We start from the raw sequence: 27,995 nt of genomic DNA, 5'->3' as shown, positions 1-27,995 counted from the left end.
GGGCGAGTTCAATCCTGAGTATCATTGTCTTCTACAATTGTGCCTGCGGGAGGGGCTTCATGGAAGCGTGTCAATTGTAAATTATTTAACTACATTATTTGTTCGTCGGTTAACATTAACATCTTAGAATTATACAGCACAGAACAATGCCATTCGGCTCAACGTGCTTGTGCCGGCTCTTTGAAAGAGCTGTCCAATTAGTCCCATCCCCTCTGCTCTTTCTCCGCAGCCCTGTAAATGTTTCCTTTTCAAGTATATATCCAATTCCCCATTGAATCTGCTTCCACCATCCTCTAAGGCTGTGCATTCCAATCATAACTCGCCGTGTAAAAAAAAATCTCTTCATCTCCCCCTAGTTTTGCCAATTATCTTAAATCTGTGTCCTCTGGTTGCCAACCCTCTTGTCAGTGGAAACGGTTTCGGATTATTTACTCTGTCAAAACCTAACTTTATGCATTCTTTTAACTTTTCCTCTGTCGCCATTCCAGAAAGCGGAGGGGGATGAAATGTTTCAGTCAGGGGTGAGTTTTCCCTTGTTGCTGAAGTTTGCAGCCCCGAGTATACAGTCTGGCTCTGAACTGCAGCTATTTTTTTGTAACGTTGTTGTTGAAATGTGTTGCATTAATACTGAGCCAAACAGATGCGGCACTTTGCACACACTGCGATTGTTCTCAGCAGCGTCTGACATCAGAGCTGGTTTTGTAGGGAAGTGCTGATGTGGGAGGAGGGAGAGGGGGGGGAAAGCAGTCATGTGAAGGAGGAAGAGTTCACTTTGTGATGGAGGGAGGGGAGGGAATGTTGTCTGAAGACCGGCACCGCGTTCTCAGAGTCTTTCTCGGCTGGCATTTCGATGAATAGCAGTTTTTAAATTAAAAAAAAGAATTATACTGCGATATTTCCAGCCGGTCGAACAGAAAGCCGTGCGCTCTGCTGGGATCTGACTGGTCTGTCTTGGCAAGTTGCTGAAAAGTTTTCCTTGTTGTTTTCGCTCGTTGGTGGACTCTCCCAGACATCTGGCCAAGCGCTGCGGAAAACTTTTTTGAGAGGGATTAACAGGAGAAGTGACAGGCGGCTGGTGCACTTGTGCTCCCCGATCAGCAGAGAGGCCGCAGCAAGGGCAGGAGTGTGGCCGGAGCGCTCCCCGAGGCTGGAGCTGCTCCTTTCCTCGCCCTCTTAGTGAGGACACGAGTGGCCGGCCGTCTGTCTGTCTGTGGCTGTGATTGATAGCCGGAGCAAAGAATGGCGAGGAGCTTCCGAGGGACTGCAGGTCTGTGATCCGGCTCAAAGTGTGTCCGGGGGAATCTTGTATCGCAAAGCTGCTTCTGACCGCTGGCTCCCCGGGAGAACGGTGCGATGGACCAAGACCCCAATGCTCCCCGGGACTCTCCGGCCCCCTCGTTCGGCCTGCCTGATGCGTTCTGCACACTGTGGAGGGATGTGATGGGGATGCTGGTGAGTTGGGGGAGGGAGGGGGCGCATTCAGGAAGGTCCAATTGCGCAGCGACTTCCTTCTGGGGGATAAACAAGCTACAGGAAATTCGGTCAGGAAAAGCAGATGTTACAGAAGTAATCTCAAAGTGAATCTCCAGCACTTGATTCAAAGCAGCTTCCAACTTCACTTGTCTTTTCCCGTTGTTCTGCTTTCACTGATTTAATTACACTACGTGAGTTGTTTGTGCCTGTTCGAAGATATGCTCCAAATTCGGCATTAGCTAACAGTCTGTTACTGTCACTTTGTGCATGTTCAGGTATCTGATCCACTGTTCCTTAAGGTCACTTTGGGAGTGTTCAGATATCTGATGCCTTGCTCCCGATGGTCAGTTTGGGAGTGTTCAGGTATGTGATGCCCTGTTCCCGATGGTCAGTTTGAGAGTGTACATAGGCTGCCCTTCAGTATTGGAAGGCCCAGTATATAGCCTACGGCTCAGTATAGGAAGGCCCAGTATAAAGGCTGCCCCTGATATATTAGTTAGCCAATCCTTTATGCATGCTAACAGAAAACAGAGAGTCGGGATAAATGGGTAATTTTCAGGTTGGCATACTGTAACTAGTGGGATGTCACAGGGATCAGTGCTGGAGCCTCAACAATTTACAATCTATATTAATGACTTAGATAAAGGGACCGAGTGTAATGTCACCAAATTTGCTGACGATACAAAGATAGGTGGGAAAGCAAGTTGTGAGGCGGACACAAAAAATCTGCAAAGGGATATAGGCTAAGTGAGTGGGCGAAAATTTGGCAGATGGACTATAATGTGGGAATATGTGAGGTTATCCACTTTGGTAGGACAAATAAAAAAGCAAATTATTATTTAAATGGGAACAGATTACAAAATGCTGCAGTACAGGGGATCTGGGCATCCTTGTACATGAAACACAGAAAGTTAGCATACAGGTACAGCAAGTAATCAGGAAGGCAAATGGAATGTTGACCTTTATTGCAAAGGGGGATAGAGTATAAAAGTCCTGCTGCAACTGCACAGGGCATTGGTGAGACCACACCTGGAATACTGCGTACAGTTTTGGTCTCCGTATTTAGGGAGGTATATACTTGCACTGGAGGCAGTTCAAAGAAGGTTCACTAGATTGACTCCCGAGATGAAGGGGTTGTCTTGTGAAGAATGGTTGAGCAGATTGGGTCTATACTCATTGGAGTTTAGAAGAATGAGAGGTGATCTAATTGAAATGTATAAGATTCTGAGGGGGCTTGACAGTGTAGATGCAGAGAGGCTGTTTCCCCTCGTGGGGGAATCTAGAATTAAGGGCCATAGTTTCAGAATAAGGGGTCGCCCATTTAAAACGGAAATGAGGAGGACTTTCTTCTGGTCATGAATCTTTGGAATTCTCTACCCCAGAGAGCTATGGAGGCTGGGTCATTGAATATATTTAAGGTGGAGATAGACAATTTTTGAACGATAAGGGAGTCAAGGGTTATGGGGAGCGGACGGGGATGTGGAGTTGAGGTCAAGGTCAGATCAGCCATGATCTTATTGAATGGCGGAGCAGGCTCGAGGGGCCAAATGGCCTACTCCTGCTCTTATTTCTTACGTTCTTGTAGGAAGGCCCAGTATATAGGCTGCCTCTCAGTATAGGAAGGCCCGGTGTCTTGGCTGCCCCTCAGTATAGAAAGGCCCAGTATGTAGGCTGTCTCTCAGTATAGAAAGGCCAGGTATAAAAGCTGCCTCTTGGTAAAAAGAAGTTGAAGGAATTTTAACTCTTTACTCTTTGGGGTACGAGAGGTAAGAATCAGCCGAGGCTGAAAAACTTTTCTGAATTTATTTTATTGACATTAAGACACGACAATTTTACAAATAAATATGCTTACAGCCTTATAGGATCATAGAAATTTACAGCACGGAAGGAGGCCATTTCGGCCCATCGTGTCGGTGCCGGCCGACCAAGAGCGATCCAGCCTAATCCCATTTTCCAGCTCTTGGTCCGTAGCCCTGTAGGTTACGGCAATTTAAGTGCACATCCAAGTATTTTTTTAAAGGTTGTGAGGGTTTCTGCCTCTACTACCTTTTCAAGCAGTGAGTTCCAGACTCCCACCACCCTCTGGGTGAAGAAATTTCCCCTCATTTCTCCTCTAAACCTACCCCCCACCCCCCTCCAATTACTTTAAATCTATGCCCCCTGGTTGTTGACCCCCTTTTCCAAGGGAAACAGGTCCTTCCTATCCATTCTATCCAGGCCCCTTAATTTTATACACCTCAATCAGGTCTCGCCTCAGTTTCCTCTGTTCCAAAGAAAACTGACCTAGCATCTCCAAACTTTCTTCATAGCCAAAATTTTCTAGTCCAGGCAACATTCCTGTAAATCTCCTCTGCACCCTTTCCAGTGCAATCACATCTTTCCTGTAATGTGGTGACCAGTACTCCAGCTGCAGCCTAACCAGTGTTTTATACAGTTCAAGCATAAGCTCCTTGTTCTTGTATTCCATGCCTCGATTAATAATTGCAAGTATTCCATATGTCGCCTTAACCACCTTGTCTACCTGGCCTGTTACCTTCAGGGATCTGTGGACCTGCAGTCCAAGGTCCCTTTGTTCCTCTACACTTTTCAGTGTCGTACCATTTAATGTGTATTCCCTTGGCTTGTTAGACCTCCCCAAATGCATTACCTTTCACATATCCGGATTGAATTCCATTTGCCACTGTTCTATACACCTGACCAGTACATTGATATCTTCCTGCAGTCTGCAGCTTTCTTCTTCTTTATCAACCACATAGCCAATTTTAGTGTCATCTGCAAACTTCTTAATCATACCCCCAACATTCAAGTCCAGGTCATTGATATATATCACAAAAAGCAGCCCTGCGGAACCCCACTGGAAACAGCCTTCCAGTCACAAAAATACCCAGCAACCATTACCCTTTGCTTCCTGCCAATGAGCCAATTTTGGATTCAACTTGCCACTTTGCCCTGGATCTCAGGGGCTATTACTTTCGTGACCAGTTTGCCATGTGGAACCTTATCAAAGGTTTGCTAAAATTCATGTACACTAAATCATACGCACTGCCCTCATCGACCCTCCTGGTTACAAATATTTTGTATCAGTCTTTACGGTAGAGGACACTAACAATATTCCAACAGTGGATAGTCAAGGGGCGATAAAGGGGAGGAACTTAACACAATCACAGTCACTAAGGAGGTGGTACTCAGTAAGATAATGGGACTAAAGGCAGATAAATCCCCAGGACCTGATAGCTTTCATCCTAGGGTTAAGAGAAGTAGAGGCAGGGATTGTGGATGCATTGGTTGTAATTTACCAAAATTCCTTGGATTCTGGGGAGGTCCCAACAGATTGGAAAACTGCAAATGTAATGCCCCTATTTAAAAATGGAGGCAGATTAAAAAGCAGGAAAAGCAGTTAGCCTAACATCTGTGGTTGGGAAAATGTTGGAGTCCATTATTGAAGAAGCAGTAGCGGGACATTTGGAAAAGCAAAATTCGGTCAGGCAGAGTCAGCATGGGTTTATGAAGGGAAAGTCATGTTTGACAAATTTGCTGGAATTCTTTGAGGATGTAACAAACAGGGTGGATAAAGGGGAACCAGTGGATGTGGTGTATTTGGATTTCCAGAAGGCATTTGACAAGGTGCCGCATAAAAGGTTACTGCACAAGATAAAAGTTCATGGGGTTGGGGGTAATATATTAGCACGGATAGAGGATTGGCTAACTGACAAAGAATCGGGATAAATGGTTCATTCTCTGGTTGGCAATCAGTAACTAGTAGGGTGCCGCAGGGATCAGTGCTGGGGCCTCAACTATTTACTATCTATATTGAGTGTAACGTAGCCAAGTTTGCTGACGATACAAAGATGGAAGGAAAAGCAATGTGTGAGGAGGACACACAAAATCTGCAAAAGGACATAGACAGGTTAAGTGAGTGGGCAAAAATTTGGCAGATGTTGGAAAGTGTGAGGTCATGCACTTTGGCAGAAAAAAATCAAAGAGCAAGTTATTATTTAAATGGAGAAAGATTGCAAAGTGCTGCAGTACAGCGGGACCTGGGAGTACTTGTGCATGAAACACAAAAGGATAGTATGCAGGTACAGCAAGTGATCAGGAAGGCCAATAGAATCTTGGCCTTTATTGCAAAGGGGATGGAGTATAAAAGCAGGGAAGTCTTGCTACAGCTATATAAGGTATTGGTCAGCCCATACCTGGAATACTGTGTGTAGTTTTGGTTTCCATATTTAAGAAAGGATATACTTGCTTTGGAGGCAGTTCAGAGAAGGTTCACAAGATTGATTCCGGGAATGAGGGGGTTAACTTATGAGGAAAGGTTGAGTAAGTTGGGACTCTACTCATTGGAATTCAGAAGAATGAGAGGTGATCTAATCGAAATGTATTAAGATTATGAGGGGGCTTGACAAGGTGGATGCAGAGAGGATGTTTCCACTGATGGGGGAGACTAGAACTTTTAAAACTGAGATGAGGAGAAATTTCTTCTGAGGGTTGTAAATCTGTGGAATTTTCTGCCTCAGAGAGCTGTGGAAGCTGGGACATTGAATAAATTTAAGACAGAAATAGACAGTTTCTTAAACGATAAGGGGTTATGGAGAGCGGGCAGAGGAGTTGAGCTGAGTCCATGATTGGATCAGCCATGATTGTATTAAATGGTGGAGCATGCTCGAGGGGCCGTTTGGCCTACTCCTGCTCTTATTTTTTATGTTCTTATGTTCTTACCTCCTCGAAAAACTCAATCAAGTTAGTCGGACACGACCTTCCCTTAACAAATCCGTGCTGACTGTCCTTGATTAATCCATGTCTTTCAGAATGAAGATTTATCCTGTCCCTCATGATTTTTTCTGCTCATTTTCCCACCACCGAGGTTAGGCTGACTGGCTTGTAATTACTTGATCTATCCCTTTCTCCCTTTTTAAACAAAGGTACAACATTAGCAGCTCTCCAGTCCTTTGGCATCACACCTCTAGTCAGAGAGGATTGGAAAATGATAGTCAGAGCCTCTGCTATTTCCTCTTTTGCTTCTCTTAACAGCCTAGGGATTTATCCACTTTCAAAGCTGCTAAGCCCCTTAATACTTCCTCTCTCATTATGTTTATCTCATCTAATTTTACACACACCTTCTCCCTGATTGCAAAATCTGCATCGCCCCTCTTGTGCCCAGGAGTACAACTCGCAAGCAGTGCCAAGATTTCTTCTGGGAGACTGGGAGGTCAGTTCTTCATTGATGTCTTCCTTGAACTGTTTCTTGTTCAGTCCCCTTTAAATCTCTATAAAATTGTTGTTTTTACATCCTTTTTGCTGCTCCAAAACCGCTTTCTAATGTTTGACGGTTTCTTGTAGTTTTCCAAGGTCCAGCCAGACAATTGTCGTATCTCTTAACTCTCTAATCTCCCTAAAAGTACATCAAGTCTCTTGAACAACACTTTGTTTCTTAAGCAGTCTGAAGCAATAATAACGTGCATGAATTTGGTCAAGCTTCCCAGCATACCTTTGGATTTTGGTCACGTTTGACCATTCTTTGTTCTTTGTTGTTAACTGTTTTAACAAAATTTTGCTCTTTTAGCAAGTTGTTTTTGGTTTCTCGCCCATCCTTTCCTTAAAAACTAGCATTAAAAGTCCATATTGAAAAGTCCAAAATCCTTCAGTTCCCCCTCAAGTGACTGAGAGATCGAACAACTCACTTTAAATTCGATCATTCTTTGAATCTGAGTTGCACTCATCACAGAAAACATTAAACGTTGTTATTACAAGAAGCTTACATCACCAAGGCATTTATACAAAAGTTATTTTGAATACAAATGAGAAAAAAAGTGTTGAAACCTTAAAAAGCTATATAATAGCATATAAATGGCATAGACATGATTTTCACCCAAGAATGCTGGTAGCAGATTTCCCATAGTTACGGTTGCAACAAAAGTTTGTTGTTCTGGCAACATCCTTTCCTGATCCTTGGTTCTAGTTATCACCAATTTACCATCATTGCCCATGAGCACCTGGGCCGATGAGCTTTAGACCCCATTTAGTGGTGTAATGTTCCTGTTTATATCTCATGCCCTCAGTCACTTTCTCATGTCCAATTAAGTTACATATCCCATAATGTTACCATGTCATCTTGGTTGTGCACCCTGGAGGAACCTCACTGTCCAATAAACTAAAAATGATTACCCCTTAAAACATAGATTAAACGTTCCTAGTTTAATCCAACATATCAATGTGTTTGCTTAGTTTATTAAACCCTTCTTGAAAATATCACATCTATTTTAATCAGTTCTCTCCCCCCACCTCCCGCCCGAGCAATTTGTGTCAGAAACTGATAAAGGATACTGATTAAAACTAAGCCTTTGAGAGGATAAGCTTTACTCCTCTTTGTCACCATGCTGTGACATTTGATTATATTCTCCTGCTGCCTTAAATTCTTAACACGACTGGATATCCTCCTTGCACCAACGCCTTTCCAGCTCCGAAATATGCCTGGTAATCCTGAACTACCACCATTGACACAGTCCTGAAACCTATGATTACATCTAATAAAGAACAGAAGGTCCATTGTGGTGAGTCCTGTAACATTATGTAGTTGTCAGTTTTCTTCTAACACTACAGAATTGTATAGAATTTTACAGCACAGAAACAGGCCATTTGGCCCAACTCGGTGTTTATGCTCCACACAAGCTTCCTCTCTCCTTAGTTCATCTCAGCCTATCAATATATCCTTCTATCCCTTTCGCCCTCATGTGCTTATCTAGCTTCCCCTTAAATGTATCTATGCTAATCACCTCAACCATTCCGCATGATAGCACGTTCCACATTCCAAACACTCTGAGTAAAGAATTCCTGATTGGATTTATTTGTGTATCTTATATTCATGGCTCCTAGTTTTGGTGTCCCCCACAAATGGAAACATCTTCTCTATGTCTACCCTGTCAAACCCTTTCATCATTTTAAAGACCTCTATCTTGTCACCTCTCAGTCTTCTCTTTTCCAGAGAAAAGAGCCCCAGCTTGTTCTGTCTTTCTGGCAGTTAGTAAATATCCACTCAAATTAAGTCTTGACACATAAAAACAAATGCAGCATTGACGTCTTCACATCCAGCATTGCAACTTGGCCTACAGACGTAAGATATTGGTTACTTATCGACTCTGCAAGCTTTGAAAGACCTTGGGGGTAGGGAGGGTGTGGGTGGGGGTGCAGTGATTGGAGTCAGCCACCACAACACAGTTTCAGATGCAAGTTTGAAGGGAAAAAAACTGATTTGAAAAACCAGACATAGAAACATAGAAAATAGGTGCAGGAGTAGGCCATTCGACCCTTCGAGCCTGCGCCACCATTCAAAATGATCATGGCTGATCATGCAACTTCAGTACCCCACACCTGCCTTCTCCCCATACGCCCTGATCCCTTTAGCTGTAAGGGCCACATCTAACTCCCTTTTGAATATATCCAACGAACAGGACTCAACAACTTTCTGTGGTAGAGAATTCCACAGATTCACAATTCTCTGAGTGAAAAAGTTTCTTCTCATCTCGGTCCTAAGTGGCTTACCCCTTATCCTTAGACTGTGACCCCTGGTTTTGGACTTCACCAACATCGGGAACCTTCTTCCTGCATCTAAACTGTCCAAACCCGTCAGAATTTTATATGCTTCGATGAGATCCCCTCATATTCTTCTGAATTCCAGTGAATATCAGCCTAGTCGATCCAGTCTTTCTTTATATGTCAGTCCTGCCATCCCGGGAATCAGTCTGGTGAACCTTCGCTGCACTCCTTCAATAGCAAGAATGTCTTTCCTCAGATTAGGAGACCAAAACTGCACACAATACTCAAGGTGTGGCCTCACCAAGGCCCTGTACAACTGCAGCAAGACCTCCCTGCTCCTATACTCAAATCCTTTCGCTATGAAGGCCAACATGCTATTTGCTTTCTTTACTGCCTGCTGTACCTGCATGCCTACTTTCAATGACTGATGTACCATGACACCCAGGTCTCATTGCACCTCCCCTTTTACTAATCTCTCACCATTCAGATGATAATCTGCCTTCCTGTTTTTGTCACCAAAGTGGATAACCTCACACTTATCCACATTATACTGCATCTGCCATGCATTTGTCCACTCGCCCTGTCCAAGTCACCCTGTAGTCTCTTAGCATTCTCCTCACAGCTCACACTGACACCCAGCTTAGTGTCATCTGCAAACTTGGAGATAGTACATTCAATTCCTTCGTCTAAATTATTAATATATTGTAAATAGCTGGGGTCCCAGCACTGAACCTTCCTGTACCCCACTAGTCACTGTCTGCCATTCTGAAAAGGACTTATTTATTCCCACTCTTTGCTTCCTGTCTGCCAACCAGTTCTCTATCCACGTCAATACATTACCCGCAATCCCATGTGCCTTAATTTTACATACTAATCTCTTGTGTGGGACCTTGTCAAAAGCCTTTTGAAAGTCCAAATACACCACAACCACTGGTTCTCCCTTATCCACTCTACTCGTTACATCCTCAAAAAATTCTAGAAGATTTGTCGAGCATGATTTCCCTTTCATAAATCCATGCTGACTTGGACCGATCCTGTCACTGCTTTCCAAATGCGCTGCTATTACATCTTTAATAATTGATTCCAGCATTTTCCCCACTACCGATGTCAGGCTAACTGGTCTATAATTCCCTGTTTTCTCTCTCCCTCCTTTTTTAAAAGTGAGGTTACATTAGCAACCCTCCAGAGTCTGTAGAATGTTGCAGAATGACCACCAATGCATCGACTATTTCTAGGACCACTTCCTTAAGTACTCTGGGATGCAGACTATCAGGCCCTGGGTATTTATCGGCCTTCAATCCCATCAATTTCCCTAACACAATTTCCTGACTAATAAGGATTTCCCTCAGTTCCCTCAGTTCCTCCTTCTCGCTAGACCCTCGGTGCCCTAGTATTTTCGGGAGGTTATTCGTGTCTTCCTTTATGAAGAAAGAACCAAAGTATTTGTTCAATTGGTCTGCCATTTCCTTGTTTCACATTATGAATTCACCTGATTTTGACTGCAAGGGACCTACATTAGTCTTCACTAACCTTTTTCTATTCACATATCTATAGAAGCTTCTGCAGTCAGTTTTTATGTTCCCTGCAAGTTCACTCTCATACTCTATTTTACCCCTCCTAATTAAACCCTTAGTCCTCCTCTGCTGAATTCTAAATTTCTCCCAGTCGATCCTCCTGCTCCCGCTGACTTCTCCCGGCATCATCCTGTAACTGTAACTTTGCAATTTTGCAAAACTTGCTTTTATTTTTTTCTTTCAAACCCTTTGTGCATTTAACAGTGGTTAACCATATGCTGTGGATTTAGAAAACTTACAAAGATCATGACTCAAAGTCACAGATATAATTTGCCCAATGAAATATCTATGAATGATGTCAAAATATATTTCAGTCTAAATGGGTCAGCAGATGGAAGGAGGGAGTGATGGATGGGGGAAACAAGAGGTGGAGGCGAGGAAAGGAGGGTGACAGGTCGGTTAGGGTTGACCTCGGTTTCCAAGGTGACCATGGAGTAGTGGGAGGAGCGTTTTGCCACAGGAAAAGAGAAGGACGAGGCGTATCAGGCCATGGATGACTCAACCAATCATGCGCCAAGTACCCTTGGGCCTGTGGTCCTCCAATTTGAGGCAATGAAGGTTGTCGTTGTACCGGGGAATGGCAGGGATGGGAATCAGGTACAAACGAGGACACAAGCCATAAGCAAGACTGTTATTTAACAGATTGATGGGGGTGATAATGTTATGGCAGGTAGGGGGCTAGAGATTAATTGGGACTTGGGGAGGAAACTGAGGGTAATTATTTTTTTCACTGGGCAGAGGTTTGGAGTGAGAGAAATGTCGATGGTGAAGGAAGTAGCAAAGTGTTTGGAAATGGCCTTTTTCAGGGAGGGTGAACTTGGAGATGCTAAGGCATTGGCTGATGCTAAGTTTGAGGGACCAGTTGTAGGTGTCAATGATGGAGTTTAAATGCAGAGTGTGGTTGAGTATGGACAGAAGCATAGTGGGAAGTCAAAGGAGAGTGGAAATTGAAATCACTTAAGCTGAGTGAGGAGAATGAGGAGGAGATTTTGGGGGTTTGAAATGGCGTTACACAATGGGGACTTTGGAGTGGCAGGAGACATGCTACAGTGTAAGATGCTCAAATGAGGAATAAGTCACAAAGATGTAAGTGGCACGGTCAAGATGGGACATGCAGATTCGGGTTGCCGTGATCATTTGGGCAGGGAACTTATTTGAATGTAGCCAGCCTGAGCAAGCGGAAACTCATTTGGGGAGCTAGACCCAGAGTTGCAGTTAACTTGTTCAAGATGAGGTTGGGGATGGAAGGGCGTTGTTCACAAGGAACGGAAGTTGTCCAGGGTATTAGGGGAAAGGACTGGTAGGAGACCCCACAAGGGAGGGGGAGAGAAGGCATCTGTAGTGGTGGCAAGGGAGCAGGGAGAGGGAGTGGAGCAAAATGTGATAGGGGAACATTAAAAGCAATTGCATAATGACATTCAGCTGACCGAAAACTAGTTTGTTTACTTGTACAAGATGCAACATCTGATGGCTCTATTGCCAGTTTAAGTAATTACACACTGCGGGCTTCAAATTTCCTCATGCACAATAGAAAAAGGCATTGGCTAAGTACTGTGAGACTTGGGAGAACACATTCATCGAACAAATGTTCTAAATTTATAAATTATCATTGCTTTCCGGGCCATGGATGGGCCCACAAGGACAGGCTCCCCTCATTCTGTTCAATAACTCCAGCCCCAGGCCTTGTCTGGGCCCACAGGGACAGCCTCTCCTCATTCTGTTCAATAACTCCAGCACCAGTTTGTCACTGGTTTGCTCCCTCTGGATTCAGGCTCTTGCTGATTTCTAGACTTTTGCATCCTCACTGCAGTTAGATCACGCTTACTATAGTGGACTCGCAATGAATTGCTCATGACGGATTCCTCCTCAAATCACAAGCATTTTCTTCCGATGCTTCATTTCCTTTTCCTTGCTCGCTGTGATCTGCTTACGATAATCATTACACTCAGAAATTCTGATATGACTGTTTTGGTTTCCCCCTGCGGTTTGATTGTTTTGGTTTCCCCCTGCGGTTTGATTGTTTTGGTTTCCCCCTGTGGTTTGATTGTTTTGGTTTCCCCCTGCGGTTTGATTATTTTGGTTTCCCCCTGCGGTTTGATTATTTTGGTTTCCCCCTGCGGTTTGATTATATTGGTTTCCCCCTGCGGTTTGATTATATTGGTTTCCCCCTGCGGTTTGATTATTTTGGTTTCCCCCTGCGGTTTGATTGTTTTGGTTTCCCCCTGCGGTTTGATTATTTTGGTTTCCCCCTGCGGTTTGATTATATTGGTTTCCCCCTGCGGTTTGATTATTTTGGTTTGTTCCTGCGGTTTGATTATGTAATGTCTGTAAGCTTGTAATGTTTGTAGCTCCACACTGTGGATGCGGACGTATTGTGTACTGCAACTGCAGGGTTAATAAGAACCAGGCAGATTCCGGAGGCTTCTGAGAGAGAGTTGCCTGCCATGTTAGGAGCTGTGTGTGCTTGTGCTCTGTGAATATATCACATTTGGCGAGCCAGATGGGATTTTTCAGATGATTTAAAGCTTAAATTTTGTTGGTGAAGTATTCAGCCAGCCGACAGAGAGACTTTGGAAGTTTCTGTCTTTGGAAAAAGCTACAAAAATCCAAGGTAAAATACAGCACACTGTGTGAATAGCTAGAGATTAAAATGGCAGGTGTAATTGGACATTTGGGGGAATATAGACATGACCGGGAATGTTTTAAAGCGTATGTGGATCAGCTAGAAATGTATTTCACTGCAAATAAAATAATCAAAGTTCCAGACAATACAGTCCGGAACCAGGCTGTGTTGGAACGTAAGAAAGCGATCTTCTTATCAGAGGCGGGTCCAACCCTTGTAAATCTGCTTGTGCCTGACGAGCCAAAGGACACAATGCTTAAAGAGATTTTAACGAAGCTGGAGCAGCACTATAACCCCAAACTGTTAGAAATTACTGAAAGCTAGCGTTTCGGGATTCGGAATCAAAAGGCTGATGAAAGTGTCAGTGATTACATCGTAGCATTAAAAAAGCTATCGATGCACTGTAATTTTGGAAACTTTCAAAACCGAGCATCACGGGATCGTTTTGTTTGTGGGATGAAAAATGATGCGATCAGAAGGAAGTTATTGGCGACGGATGACTTTACTTTTGAGATTGCATGTCAGACAGCGAGATCGATAGGCATGGCCGAACAATATTCCCGAGAATTAAATAATAATTACGGTCATGAGTCAACCGAGGTAAATCACCTGCAGGTTCAAAGAAAAAGACGGTGGGGGCCCAAAGTCTCAGAAACTGAAAATTCTAACAGAGCGTCGAAGTCGTGCTATAGGTACCTGGGACAACATATTGCCCAAAGTTGTCATACGTGAAGGCAGAGTGTTTCTTCTGCAGAAAGACTGGGCATCTTGTGAATGCATGCCAACTGAAGGGTAAACCAGCTTTTAAAGCTATTCCAGCGTTCAAAGCTATGAGTAGAAATCCCAAGAGACTACATAGCATGGAAGAACAACAATAGGACGAGGAGATGTTAGAGTTACACGTCATCAGGAGCATGAGGTTAACGGACAGCGATTCGAAAAGTATCAATATCCACATAGATGTTGCCAGATTCAAGATACCAATGGAAATTGACACGGGTGCATCCGTGAGTGTAGTACCGGAGTCGCTATACCTCGACAAATTGCGTGATTTCTAACTGGAGAAATCCAAGATAGAGCTGCGAGGCTACTTGGGAGAGAAAATTCCTGTGGTAGGTCGTATCACTACCGGTGAAATATAAAGATCAATTTCAGAACTTGCCTCCAATAGTAGTGAAAGGAGACAAGTCTGCCTTACTAGGAAGAAATTGATTGAGCTCACTGAAGCTGGATTGGAGTAAGATTTTCTGTGTGTAAGCGAGATTTTCATCAACGGATGAGGTTATCAAGAAGTATCCGAAGGTGTTCTGCGAAATGGGCAGTCCGATCCAAAGCTTCAAGGCGAGTTAAGGTACAGAAGGATGCTAGATCGGTTTACTACAAGCCACGTTCCATACCATATGCACTCGAGGAGAAAGTTGAGCAAGAACTCAAAAGTCGAGAGACAGAACATTATTTGTATGATAGATCGATGTAATTGGGCTGCACCCATTGTTGTTTTAAGTCCGATGGTAAGGTAAGATTGTGTGGTGATTATAAAGTAACCGTAAACCAGGTTCGAGAGGGTAATGTCCCCAATACATTGCCAAATATAGAAGATTTGTTCACAACACTGACAGGTGGTCAGATCTTCTCAAAACTGGATCTTACGAATGCCTACTTACAGCTTGAACGAGATGAGGAGTCCAAGTCATGTTTGACTATAAATACTCATTTAGGTCTATATCAATTTAATAGGCTACCGTTTGGAGTGTCTTCCGCCCCTGCCATATTCCAAGGGGTGATGAACCAGATTTTTTAAGATATTGAAGGGGTAGTATGTTATTTGGATGACATACTAATTTCAGCACCAAATAGGCAAATTCATAATAAGATATTGAATGAAGTCCTCAAATGGCTAGAGAAGCACAGAGTACGAGTGTCTGCTCGTAAGTGTGAGTTATTCAAAAACTCAGTGGAGTACTTAGGGTACAGAGTAGACAAAGATGGTTTACATCCGACCAAGGAAAAACTGGATGCAATCAGAAATGCACCCACTCCCAGGAATGTCACTGAACTTCGTTCATTCTTGGGTCTTTTGAACTATTATGGGAAGTTCCGACCAAATTTGGCTACAGTATTATATCCACTGAATGAACTATTGAAAAAACAGGTTCATTGGAAGTGGTCAAAAGAATGCGATACAGCATTCAAGGAGTGTAAAAGCAAATTGGTAGAGAGCACCATGTTAGTTCACTATGACATATCTAAGGAGATTAAGCTAGCATGTGATGTCTCTCCATATGGAGCTGGGGCAGTGATCGCTCATGTATCACATAGTGGGGAGGAGAGACCAATTGCTTTTGCTTCACCCACTCGCAGTGCCAGTGAGAGTAATTATGCGCAAATTGAAAGGGAAGCTTTGGTATTAATTTTTGGGGTCAAGAAGTTTCACAAATACTTGTATGGTCATAAGTATTGTGTTCTTAACACAGATAAGGCTGCACACAGGGAGGTTAAAGTAACAGTAACCTCAGTCTTTAATAAGAGTGAGAAACAAGCCTTTGCGACCGGCTTATATACAGTGCTCCGAGGGTTGCTGGGATCCCTTGGGACTTCAGGGGATGAGCTCCCTGGTAGCAGAACATGGGAGTGCATGCTTTACAGATACACAACATCACTGCCCCCTGCCACCTACCCCGCCCCAAAGTCAAAGTGAAAACTATTTACAAGGTGAGGCGATCGGGAGCCTTTCTTTCCCTGGTGGACCGCCTCGGTACAAATATCTGTTCTGGTGTGTTGGCTGTGCCCTCGCTGGGCTGGCGTGTTGTTGGCCCTGCAGGGCTGCTAGGTGAGCCTGGCCTTGGTGGGCTGTTGGGCGTGATGGGTTCAATTTCCTGGTCCGGTGTGGTGTCGTTGATCCTTTGGGTGTGTGTTGTGGGCTCAAAAGGTGGTGTCTGCTGTGGATTGTTCAGGGCAATCTGTGAACCGCAGCCTCGTTTGGTCCAGGTGCTTTCTGCAAATTTGTCCATTGTCTAGTTTGTCGACAAACACCTGATTCCCTTCCTTAGCTATCACCGTGCTCGCGATCCACTTGGGACCATGTCCATAGTTCAGCACATACACAGGGTCATTCAGATCAATTTCCCGTGACACAGTGGCGCGACCATCGTTTACAATTTGATGCTGCCGCCTGCTTTCTACCTGATCATGCAGGTTGGGGTGAACCAGCGAGAGTCTGGTTTTAAGTGTCCTTTTCATGAGTAGCTCAGCCGGGGGCACCCGTGTGAGCAAGTGGGGTCTCGTGCGGTAGCTGAGCAGTACTTGGGACAGGCGAGTATGAAGTGAGCCTTCTGTGACTCGTTTAAGGCTCTGTTTGATGGTTTGTACTGCCCGCTCTGCCTGCCCATTGGAGGCTGGTTTAAACGGGGCCGAGGTGACATGTTTGATCCCATTGCGGGTCATGAATTCTTTAAATTCGGCACTGGTGAAACATGGCCTGTTGTCACTGACCAGTATGTCGGGCATGCCGTGGGTGGCAAACATGGCCCTCGGGCTTTCAATGGTGGCAGTGGCGGTGCTTCCCGACATTATTTCACATTCAATCCATTTTGAAAAAGCATCCACCACCACCAGGAACATTTTACGAGAAATGGGCCCGCATAGTCGACATGGATCCTCGACCATGGTCTGGAGGGCCAGGACCACAAACTTAGTGGTGCCTCTCTGGGCGCGTTGCTCAACTGAGCACATACACTGCATTGCCATACACAGGACTCGAAGTCAGAGTCGATACCGGGCCACCACACGTGGGATCTGGCTATCGCTTTCATCATTACTATACCCGGGTGTGTGCTGTGGAGATCCGAGATGAACGTCTCCCTGCCCTTTTTTGGTAGCGCTACGCGTTTACCCACAACAGGCAGTCTGCCTGAATGGACAGCTCGTCCTTTCCCTGCAGGAACAGCTTGATTGGTTCTTGCATTTCAACGGGTTCCCATGCAGTACATAGTTTTTTACTAGGGACAGCAGAGGATCTTGGCTGGTCCAAGTCCTAATCTGGCGGGCCATGACAGGTGATTTATTATTTTCAAACGCTTCCATGACCATCAACAAGTCTGCGGGCTGCGCCACCATCAACAAGTTTGCAGGCTGCGCCATTTCCACCCCCGTGGTGGGCAATGGTAGCTAACTGAGAGCATCCGCGCAGTTCTCGGTGCCTGGCCTGTGGCGGATGGTATAGTTATACGCTGATAGCGTGAGTGCCCACCTTTGTATGCGAGCTGAGGCATTAGTATTTATCCCCTTGTTTTCAGCGAACAGGGATGTGAGGGGCTTGTGATCGGTTTCCAGCTCAAATTTGAGGCCAAACAGGTACTGATGCATTTTCTTTACAACGAACACACACGCTAATGCCTCTTTCTCAATTATGCTGTAGGCCCTCTTGGCCTTAGACAAGCTCCTGGAAGCATAGGTGACAGGTTGCAACTTCCCCGCAACGTTAGCTTGTTGTAATACACACCCGACTCCGTATGACGACGCATCACATGCTAGCTCAAGTCTTTTACACAGGTTATACAATACAAGCAGCTTGTTGGAGCATAAAATGTTTCTGGCTTTCTCAAAAGCAATTACTTGTTTTTTTCCCCATACCCAGTTCTCACCTTTGCGCAATAACACATGTAGTGGCTCTAAAAGGGTGCTTAATCCTGGTAGGAAGTTACCAAAAGAGTTGAGGAGTCCCAGGAACGACTGCAGCTCCGTGACGTTCTGTGGCCTGGGCATGTTCCTGATAGCCTCTGTCTTGACGTCTGTGGGCCGTATGCCGTCTGCCGCGATCTTTCTCCCCAAAACTCCACTTCTGTTGCCATGAAGACGTATTTCGACCTCTTCAGCCGCAGTCCTACACGATCCAGTCGCTGGAGGACTTCCTCCAGGTTGTGTCGGTGCTCGGCAGTGTCCCGACCCGTGACCAATATGTCGTCCTGAAAGACCACCGTGCGTGGTCCCGAATTGAATAGGCTCTCCATGTTTCTCTGGAAGATCGCTGCAGCCGACCGAATTCCAAACGGGCATCTGTTGTAGATGAACAGTCCCTTGTGCATGTTGATGCAGGCGAAGACTCCTCCAGCTCCTGCGTCATGTAGGCCGAAGTCAGGTCCAGCTTGGTGAACGTCTTTCCTCCTGCCAGCATCGCAAATAGGTCATCTGCCTTAGGTAGCGGGTATTGGTCCTGTAGCGAGAAACGATTAATAGTTACTTTATAATCGCCGCAAATCCTGACCGTGCCATCACTTTTGAGTACTGGAACAATCGGGCTGGCCCACTCGCTGAATTCCACTGGGGAGATGATGCTCTCGCATTGCAGCCTGTCCAGCTCGATTTCCACTCTCTCCCTCATCATGTGAGGTACCGCTCGTGCCTTGTGGTGAATGGGTCGCGCCTCTGGGACCAAGTGGATCTGCACCTTCGCCCCGGAAAAGTTTCCAATGCCTGGCTCAAAAAGGGAAGGAAATTTGTTTAGAACCTGGGTACATGAGGCCTCATCGACATGTGATAGCGCTCGGATGTCATCCCAGTTCCAGCGGATTTTGCCCAGCCAGCTCCTTCCAAGCAGTGTGGGGCCATCGTCCGGGACAATCCAGAGTGGCAGTTCGTGCACCGTGCGCTCATAGGTGACCTTGACCATGGCGCTGCCCAGTACAGTGATAAGCTCTTTGGTGTACGTTGTCAGTTTCGTGTGGATGGGGCTCAGGGCTGGTCTGAATGCCTTGTTGCACCAGTCTCGCAAACATCTTTTTACTCATGATGGATTGGCTAGTGCCAGTGTCCAGTTCCATGGCTACAGGTAAGCCATTTAATTTTACATTTAGCATTATAGTCGTCGAAAATGTGTGCACCCCGTGTACTTCAGCAACTGCCTCCTCTCTCTGAGGCTCGAAATTGCTTTGATCCACCATGGACCGATCTTCCTCTACCACGTGGTGGTTAGCAGGTTTTGCAGAGCTTGCAGCTCGTTTGCAAGCTCGGAGGTGCCCCATTGTTCCACAGCTCTTGCAAACATACCCTTTGAAGTGGCATGAATAGGCTGAATGGAAGCCTCCACAACGCCAACAAGGTGTGAATTGCCTTGCATTTATCCTACGTCGGGGACTCTCAGTCATCTAGGTCACCTGAGGCCTGCTGGCAGTTGCAGACTCGTGGGTTCTGCCCTGTGCATTTCTGCTCGCAAACGCAGTTCCAGTTAATTTATGAACATTGCTAGCACTTGTGTGCTGAGAGATTTGTTTGGTGTTATCACTGGTGAACATAAATGCCTGTGCTATCGCAGTGGCCTTACTGAGGGCCGGTGTCTCTACAGACTATTCGTAGGATGGTCTCGTGGCCAATGCCCAGCACAAAAAAGTCTCTGAGCATTTGCTCCAGGTAGCCATCAAACTCACATTGTCCTGCAAGTCGCCTTAGCTCGGCGACGTAACTCGCCACTTCCTGACCTTCAGATCGCTGGCACGTGTAGAACCGATACCTCGCCATGAGCACGCTCTCCCTCGGGTTAAGATGCTCCCGAACCACTGTGCACAGCTCCTCATACGACTTAGCTGTGGGTTTCACCAGAGCCAGAAGATTCTTCATTAGGCTGTAGGTCGGTGCCCCGCAGACTGTGAGGAGGACCGCTCTCCTTTTTGCAGCGCTTCCTTCTCCGTCCAGCTCATTGGCTACAAAGTACTGGTCGAGCCGTTCGACATCGGCTTCCCAGTTCTCACCCTCTGAGAACTTCTCCAGGATGCCCACAGTTTGCTGCATCTTTGCGTTGGATTCGTATTCTCGTCGCCAGTTATTGTGTTCCTAACACAGATGAGGCTGCACACAGGTAGGTTAAAGTAACAGTGACCTCAGTCTTTAATAAATACTCCAGAGTGAGGAACAGGCCTTGGGGCCGGCTTACATACTGTGCTCCCAATGGATGCTGGGATCCCTTGGGACTTCAGGGGATGAGCTCCCTGATGGTGGAACATGGGAGTGCATGCTTTGCAGATACACAACAGTAAGTTTTCCATCGTTACGGACCATAAGCCCCTAACAGCAATCCTCCATCCAAAGTCCCCAGTTCTAACATTAGCTGCAGTCCAAATGCAGAGATGAGCTTTGATTTTGTCAGCATATACATATGATATTGAATACAGACGATCAGCTGATCACAGTAATGCTTATGCAATGACTAGATTGCCTTCCCCATCACAAGTTACACCTGATAGGGAAGAAGTTTTTTATTTTTCATACATTGATGAACTGCCAGTCACAGCTGAAGTGATTGGTAGAGCAACCAAACGTGACCCAGTGATGTCAAAGGTGTATGATTATATTGCAAATGGATGGCCAAACCAGGTAACAGACAAAGATACGCATCCATTCTTCATTAGTAGGAATGAATTATCAGTCGATAAAGATTATATCATGTGGGATGCAAGAGTGGTTGTACCAAATAAATTCAGGTCCAAATTATTAGGAGACCTCCATGACCAGCACCTGGGAATGTGCTTGACCAAGAGTTTTGCACGCAGTCATTTATGGTGGCCAGGTCTTGATAAAGATATAGAGTACATCGTGAGTCAGTGTACGACATGTCAATCGGTAAGCAAGCAACCACCACCATTACAGCCATGGAAATGGGCTCCCAGGGTGTGACAAAGGCTACATATTGATTTTGCTGAATTAGAAGGACAACAGTTGTTCTTTGTGATTGATAGCCATTCGAAGTGGGTTGAGGTGTTTCCAATGTGGAAAATAACAACAAGCAAAACATTGGACATTTTGCGAAAATGATTTTCTTCATTTAGCCTCCCTGAAGAGATTGTTTCGGATAATGGACCACAATTTAGTTCAGAAGAATTTGCACAATTCATGAGCAAAAATGGTGTGAAACATACCAAGGTTCCACCATACCATCCTGCTTCAAATGGTGCAGCAGAGCGCACTGTATAAATTGTAAAATGTGCCCTCATAAAACAAATGTTCGATCCAAATCCAAGGAAACGACAGTTGTCATTGGATCACACATTGGCTAATTTTTTGACTATAAATCGAAATACTCCTCATACAACTACTGGTAGAACTCCAGCAGAGTTGTTTCTCAAACGACAGCCACGAATCAGATTCTCGTTGTTAAAGCCAAATTTGGCACAGCCTGTTCAAGAGACACAATTAAGATAGAAAGAGAATCAGGATGAAGGGAGAGTAAAAGAGAGAAGAGTGAAATTAAACCAGAAGGTGAGAGTGAAGAACCATCACCATCAATGGGTAAAGTGGTTACTAGGAAGAGTGGTGAAGATATGTGGTCCGCGCACATATTTGGTAAAGATGTTTGATAATGGACAGGTTAGGTTTGTTCATATTGATATTTTATCTACAGACATGGAAGGAGTTGAAGGTGGGAATGATTAAATTATTTCTGACTCATCAGATAGTTTTGATACACCAGTAGCAAATCCTAAATCCAATGTACTGGAAACAAATCCAGAAGAGAATCAGAATGAAAGTCTGAGTCCGAGTCAGGAAAACAAAGAGCCTGAAGTTCGAGTGAGTTCAAATGAAAATTAAGGAAATTCTGTGGAGGAAAACGTTCCTCAGGATGAGCCTCGAATGAGTTTAGATTCGACACCATGCTTGGAAGGTTCTGTTCGAGAGCGAAGGTATTCTCTTCGAAACAGAAAACAAGTGGTAAAGTTAAATTTGTAAATATGGAAAAAAATAAGTTTATATCCTGTATTATGTATAAACATGAAAGTTATGTATGATGTTTGTTGTAAAAACTTCTTCATTAAGGAGGGAGAAGTGTAATGTCTGTAAGCTTGTAATGTTTGTCGCTCCACACTGTGGATGTGGACGTATTGTGTACTGCAACTGCAGGGTTAATAATAAACAGAACCAGGCAGATTCTGGAGGCTTCTGAGAGAGCTGCCTGCCATGTTAGGAGCTGTGTGTGCTTGTGCTCTGTGAATATATCAGATTATTTTCGTTTGTTTGTTCCTGCGGTTTGATTATTTTGGTTTGTTCCTGCGGTTTGATTATTTTGGTTTCCCCCTGCGGTTTGATTATTTTGGTTTCCCCCTGCGGTTTGATTATTTTGGTTGGTTTGTGCGATTTGATTTATTTTGGGATGTTCCTGCGGTTTGATTATTTTGGTTTCCCCCTGCGGTTTGATTATTTTGGTTTGTTCGCTTTGATTATTTTGGGGTGTTCCTGCGGTTTGATTATTTTGGTTCCTGCGCTTTGATTATTTTGGTCTCCAAAATCTGACTCCGCCCAGAGTTGGCGGAGGAGCGTCGAGGAGAGGCGGGAGTTCCGGGGTCGGTTCGAGAGGCGTGCCGCTGCAGCGGGGAGAAAAGGCAGAAAAGAAATCGAAAGGTGACGTCACAGCCAAGGGGGTAAGTGATTGGCTGATGATTGGTAAGTAGTTTTTCCTTTTTTTTTTCCAGTAAGTAACCTTTTAGCATTGTTGTTGCCCAATTAGGTTAATCTAAGGGTTAAGTCATGGCAGGAGAGCTCTGACACGTGTTATGCTCCTCCTGTACTATGTGCGGGAAGTATATCCGGCTCCAGCTCCTGACGGACCGCATTGCGGCACTGGAGCTGCGGGTGGATGAACTCTGAAGTATTCACGATGCTGAGAATGATGTGAATAGCACATTTAGCGAGTTGGTCTTACCACAGGTAAAGGGTACACAGCCAGATAGGGAATGAAAGACCAACAGGAAGAGTAGTGCAGGGGTCCCCTGCGCTCATCCCCCTGCAAAACAGATACACCGCTTAGGGTACCGTTGAGGGGGATGACTCATCAGGGGAGAGCAGCAGCAGCCAAGTTCATGGCACCATCGGTGGCTCTGCTGCACAGGAGGGCAGGAAAAAGAGTGGGAGAGCGATGGTGATAGCGGATTCAATTGTAAGGGGAATAGATAGGCGTTTCTGCGGCCACAACCGAGACTCCAGGATGGTATGTTGCCTCCCTGGTGCAAGGGTCAAGGATGTCTCGGAGCAGGTGCAGGACATTCTGAAAAGGGAGGGTGAACAGCCAGTTGTCGTGGTGCATATAGGTACCAACGATACAGGTAAAAAAAACGGGATGAGGTCCGACAAGATGAATTTAGGGAGCTCGGAGCTAAATTTAAAAAGTAGGACCTCAAAAGTAGTAATCTCAGGATTGCTACCAGTGTCACGTTCTAGTCAGAGTAGGAATCGCAGTATAGCTCAGATGAATACGTGGTTTGAGGAGTGGTGCAGAAGGGAGGGATTCAAATTCCTGGGACATTGGTTCCGGTCCTGCCCAGGTTCCACCTCTCCCAGAACCGGTTCCAATGTCCTCGGGGGAGTGTTTGCTAGTGCTGTTGGGGAGGATTTAAATTAATATGGCAGGGGGATGGGAACCTATGAAGGGAGACGGGGGAAAATAAAATGGAGTCAGAAGCAAAAGATAGAAAGGAGAATAGCAAAAGTGGAGGCAAAAAACAAAAAGGGCCACATTACAGCAAAATTCTAAAGGAGCAAAGTGTATAAAAAAGACAAGCCAGAAGGCTCTGTCCCTCAATGCGAGGACTATTTGGAATAAGGTGGACGAATTAACTGCGCAGATAGCAGTTAATGGATATGATGTGATTGGCATCACGGAGACATGGCTCCAGGGTGACCAAGACTGGCAACTCAACATTCAGGGGTATTCAGCATTTAGGAAGGATAGACAGAAAGGAAAAGGAGGCGGGGTGGTGTTGCTGGTTCAAGAGGAAATTAATGCAATTGTAAGGAAAGAAATTAGCTTGGATGATGTGGAATCGGTATGGGTGGAGCTACGGAATACCAAAGGACAGAAGGCGCTAGTGGGAGTTGTGTACAGGCCACCAAATAGTAGTAACATAGAAACATAGAAACATAGAAAATAGGTGCAGGAGCAGGCCATTCAGCCCCTCTAGCCTGCACCGCCATTCAATGAGTTCATGGCTGAACATGAAACTTCAGTACCCCCTTCCTGCTTTCTCGCCATACCCCTTGATCCCCCGAGTAGTAAGGACTTCATTTAACTCCCTTTTGAATATATTTAGTGAATTGGCCTCAACTACTTTCTGTGGTAGAGAATTCCACAGGTTCACCACTCTGGGTGAAGAAGTTTCTCCTCATCTCGGTCCTAAATGGCTTACCCCTTATCCTCAGACTGTGACCCCTGGTTCTGGACTTCCCCAACATTGGGAACATTCTTCCTGCATCTAACCTGTCTAAACCCGTTAGAATTTTAAACGTTTCTATGAGGTCCCCTCTCATTCTTCTGAACTCCAGTGAATACAAGCCCAGTTGATCCAGTCTTTCTTGATAGGTCAGTCCCACCATCCCGGGAATCAGTCTGGTGAATCTTCGCTGCACTCCCTCAATAGCAAGAATGTCCTTCCTCAAGTTAGGAGACCAAAACTGTACACAATACTCCAGGTGTGGCCTCACCAAGGCCCTGTACAACTGTAGTAACACCTCCCTGCCCCTGTACTCAAATCCCCTCGCTATGAAGGCCAACATGCCATTTGCTTTCTTTACCGCCTGCTGTACCTGCATGCCAACCTTCAATGACTGATGTACCATGACACCCAGGTCTCGTTGCACCTTCCCTTTTCCTAATCTGTCACCATTCAGATAATAGTCTGTCTCTCTGTTTTTACCACCAAAGTGGATAACCTCACATTTATCCACATTATACTTCATCTGCCATGCATTTTCCCACTCACCTAACCTATCCAAGTCACTCTGCAACCTAATAGCATCCTCCTCGCAGCTCACACTGCCACCCAACTTAGTGTCATCCGCAAATTTGAAGATACTGCATTTAATCCCCTCGTCTAAATCATTAATGTACAATGTAAACAGCTGGGACCCCAGCACAGAACCTTGCGGTACCCCACTAGTCACTGCCTGCCATTCTGAAAAGTACCCATTTACTCCTACTCTTTGCTTCCTGTCTGACAACCATTTCTCAATCCACGTCAGCACACTACCCCCAATCCCATGTGCTTTAACTTTGCACATTCATCTCTTGTGTGGGATCTTGTCGAAAGCCTTCTGAAAGTCCAAATATACCACATCAACTGGTTCTCCTTTGTCCACTTTACTGGAAACACCCTCAAAAAATTCCAGAAGATTTGTCAAGCATGATTTCCCTTTCACAAATCCATGCTGACTTGGACCTATCATGTCACCATTTTCCAAATGCGCTGCTATGACATCCTTAATAATTGATTCCATCATTTTACCCACTACTGAGGTCAGGCTGACCGGTCTATAATTTCCTGTTTTCTCTCTCCCTCCTTTTTTAAAAAGTGGGGTTACATTGGCTACCCTCCACTCGATAGGAACTGATCCAGAGTCAATGGAATGTTGGAAAATGACTGTCAATCTGCTATTTCCAAGGCCACCTCCTTAAGTACTCTGGGATGCAGTCCATCAGGCCCTGGGGATTTATCGGCCTTCAATCCCATCAATTTCCCCAACACAATTTCCCGACTAATAAAGATTTCCCTCGGTTCCTCCTCCTTACTAGACCCTCTGACCCCTTTTATATCCGGAAGGTTGTTTGTGTCCTCCTTAGTGAATACCGAACCAAAGTACTTGTTCAATTGGTCTGCCATTTCTTTGTTCCCCGTTATGACTTCCCCTGATTCTGACTGCAGGGGACCTACGTTTGTCTTTACTAACCTTTTTCTCTTTACATACCTATAGAAACTTTTGCAATCCGCCTTAATGTTCCCTGCAAGCTTCTTCTCGTACTCCATTTTCCCTGCCCTAATCAAACCCTTTGTCCTCCTCTGCTGAGTTCTAAATTTCTCCCAGTCCCCGGGTTCGCTGCTATTTCTGGCCAATTTGTATGCCACTTCCTTGGCTTTAATACTATCCCTGATTTCCCTAGATAGCCACGGTTGAGCCACCTTCCCTTTTGTATTTTTACGCCAGAATTGGAATGTACAATTGTTGTAATTCATCCATGCGATCTCTAAATGTCTGCCATTGCCCATCCACAGTCAACCCCCTAAGTATCATTCGCCAATCTATCCTAGCCAATTCACGCCTCATACCTTCAAAGTTACCCTTCTTTAAGTTCTGGACCATGGTCTCTGAATTAACTGTTTCATTCTCCATCCTAATGCAGAATTCCACCATATTATGGTCACTCTTCCCCAAGGGGTCCCGCACAATGAGATTGCTAATTAATCCTCTCTCATTACACAACACCCAGTCTAAGATGGCCTCCCCCCTAGTTGGTTCCTCGACATATTGGTCTAGAAAACCATCCCTTATGCACTCCAGGAAATCCTCCTCCACCGTATTGCTTCCAGTTTGGCTCGCCCAATCTATGTGCATATTAAAGTCACCCATTATAACTGCTACACCTTTATTGCATGCACCCCTAATTTCCTGTTTGATGCCCTCCCCAACATCACTACTACTGTTTGGAGGTCTGTACACAACTCCCACTAACGTTTTTTGCCCTTTGGTGTTCTGCAGCTCTACCCATATAGATTCCACATCATCCAAGCTAATGTCTTTCCTAACTATTGCATTAATCTCTTCTTTAACCAGCAATGCTACCCCACCTCCTTTTCCTTTTATTCTATCCTTCCTGAATGTTGAATACCCCTGGATGTTGAGTTCCCAGCCCTGATCATCCTGGAGCCACGTCTCCGTAATCCCAATCACATCATATTTGTTAACGTCTATTTGCACAGTTAATTCATCCACCTTATTGCGGATACTCCTTGCATTAAGACACAAAGCCTTCAGGCTTGTTTTTTTAACACCCTTTGTCCTTTTAGAATTTTGCTGTACAGTGGCCCTTTTTGTTCTTTGCCTTAGGTTTCTCTGCCCTCCACTTTTCCTCATCTCCTTTCTGTCTTTTGCTTTTGCCTCCTTTTTGTATCCCTCTGTCTCCCTGCATTGGTTCCCATCCCCCTGCCATATTAGTTTAACTCCTCCCCAACAGCACTAGCAAACACTCCCCCTAGGACATTGGTTCCGGTCCTGCCCAGGTGCAGACCGTCCGGTTTGTACTGATCCCACCTCCCCCAGAACCGGTTCCAATGCCCCAGGAATTTGAATCCCTCCCTGCTGCACCACTGCTCAAGCCATGTATTCATCTGCGCTATCCTGCGATTCCTACTCTGACTAGCACGTGGCACTGGTAGCAATCCTGAGATTACTACTTTTGAGGTCCTACTTTTTAATTTAGCTCCTAGCTCCTTAAATTCGTTTCGTAGGACCTCATCCCTTTTTTTACTTGTGTCGTTGGTACCAATGTGCACCACGACAACTGGCTGTTCTCCCTCCCATTTCAGAATGTCCTGCACCCGCTCCGAGACATCCTTGACCCTTGCACCAGGGAGGCAACATACCATCCTGGAGTCTCGGTTGCGGCCGCAGAAACGCCTATCTATTCCCCTCACCATTGAATCCCCTATCACTATCGCGCTCCCACTCTTTTTCCTGCCCTCCTGTGCAGCAGAGCCAGCCACGGTGCCATGAACTTGGCTGCTGCTGCCCTCCCCTGATGAGTCACACCCCCCCCAACAGTACTCAAAGCGGTGTATCTGTTTTGCAGGGGGATGACCACAGGGGACCCCTGCACTACCTTCCTTGCACTACTCTTCCTGCTGGTCTTCCATTCCCTATCTGGCTGTGGACCCTTCTCCTGCAGTAATGTTGTAATGTTGGGGACAGCATCAAACAAGAAATAAGGGATGTGTGCAATAAAGGTACAGCAGTAATCATGGGCGACTTTAATATACATATTG

The 27,995-nt window shown here is 45.3% G+C and overlaps 1 protein-coding gene across 2 annotated transcripts in view; it reads left to right on the top strand.

The window, feature by feature from the left end:
* The window catches only part of sash1a (SAM and SH3 domain containing 1a), a 260,951-nt gene that overhangs the window by 34,411 nt on the left and 198,545 nt on the right, over positions 1 to 27,995 (top strand). Inside the window, exon 1 of one of the 2 annotated variants that reach the window (XM_070889950.1) lies at positions 1,033 to 1,452. The exons of the other annotated variant lie outside the window; for it this stretch is intronic. Within the exon in view, the coding sequence (XP_070746051.1) occupies positions 1,354 to 1,452 (99 nt within the window). The 5' untranslated portion in view covers positions 1,033 to 1,353. Of the gene's footprint in view, positions 1 to 1,032; positions 1,453 to 27,995 lie in introns of those variants that run through there. 2 annotated transcript variants of the gene reach the window in all.

Source organism: Pristiophorus japonicus, chromosome 9 (genome assembly GCF_044704955.1).
Source record: "Pristiophorus japonicus isolate sPriJap1 chromosome 9, sPriJap1.hap1, whole genome shotgun sequence".
Taxonomy (NCBI): Eukaryota; Metazoa; Chordata; class Chondrichthyes; family Pristiophoridae; genus Pristiophorus; species Pristiophorus japonicus.
Note: the sequence above shows the minus strand (reverse complement) of the source record. Positions and strands in the feature narration are given on the sequence as shown.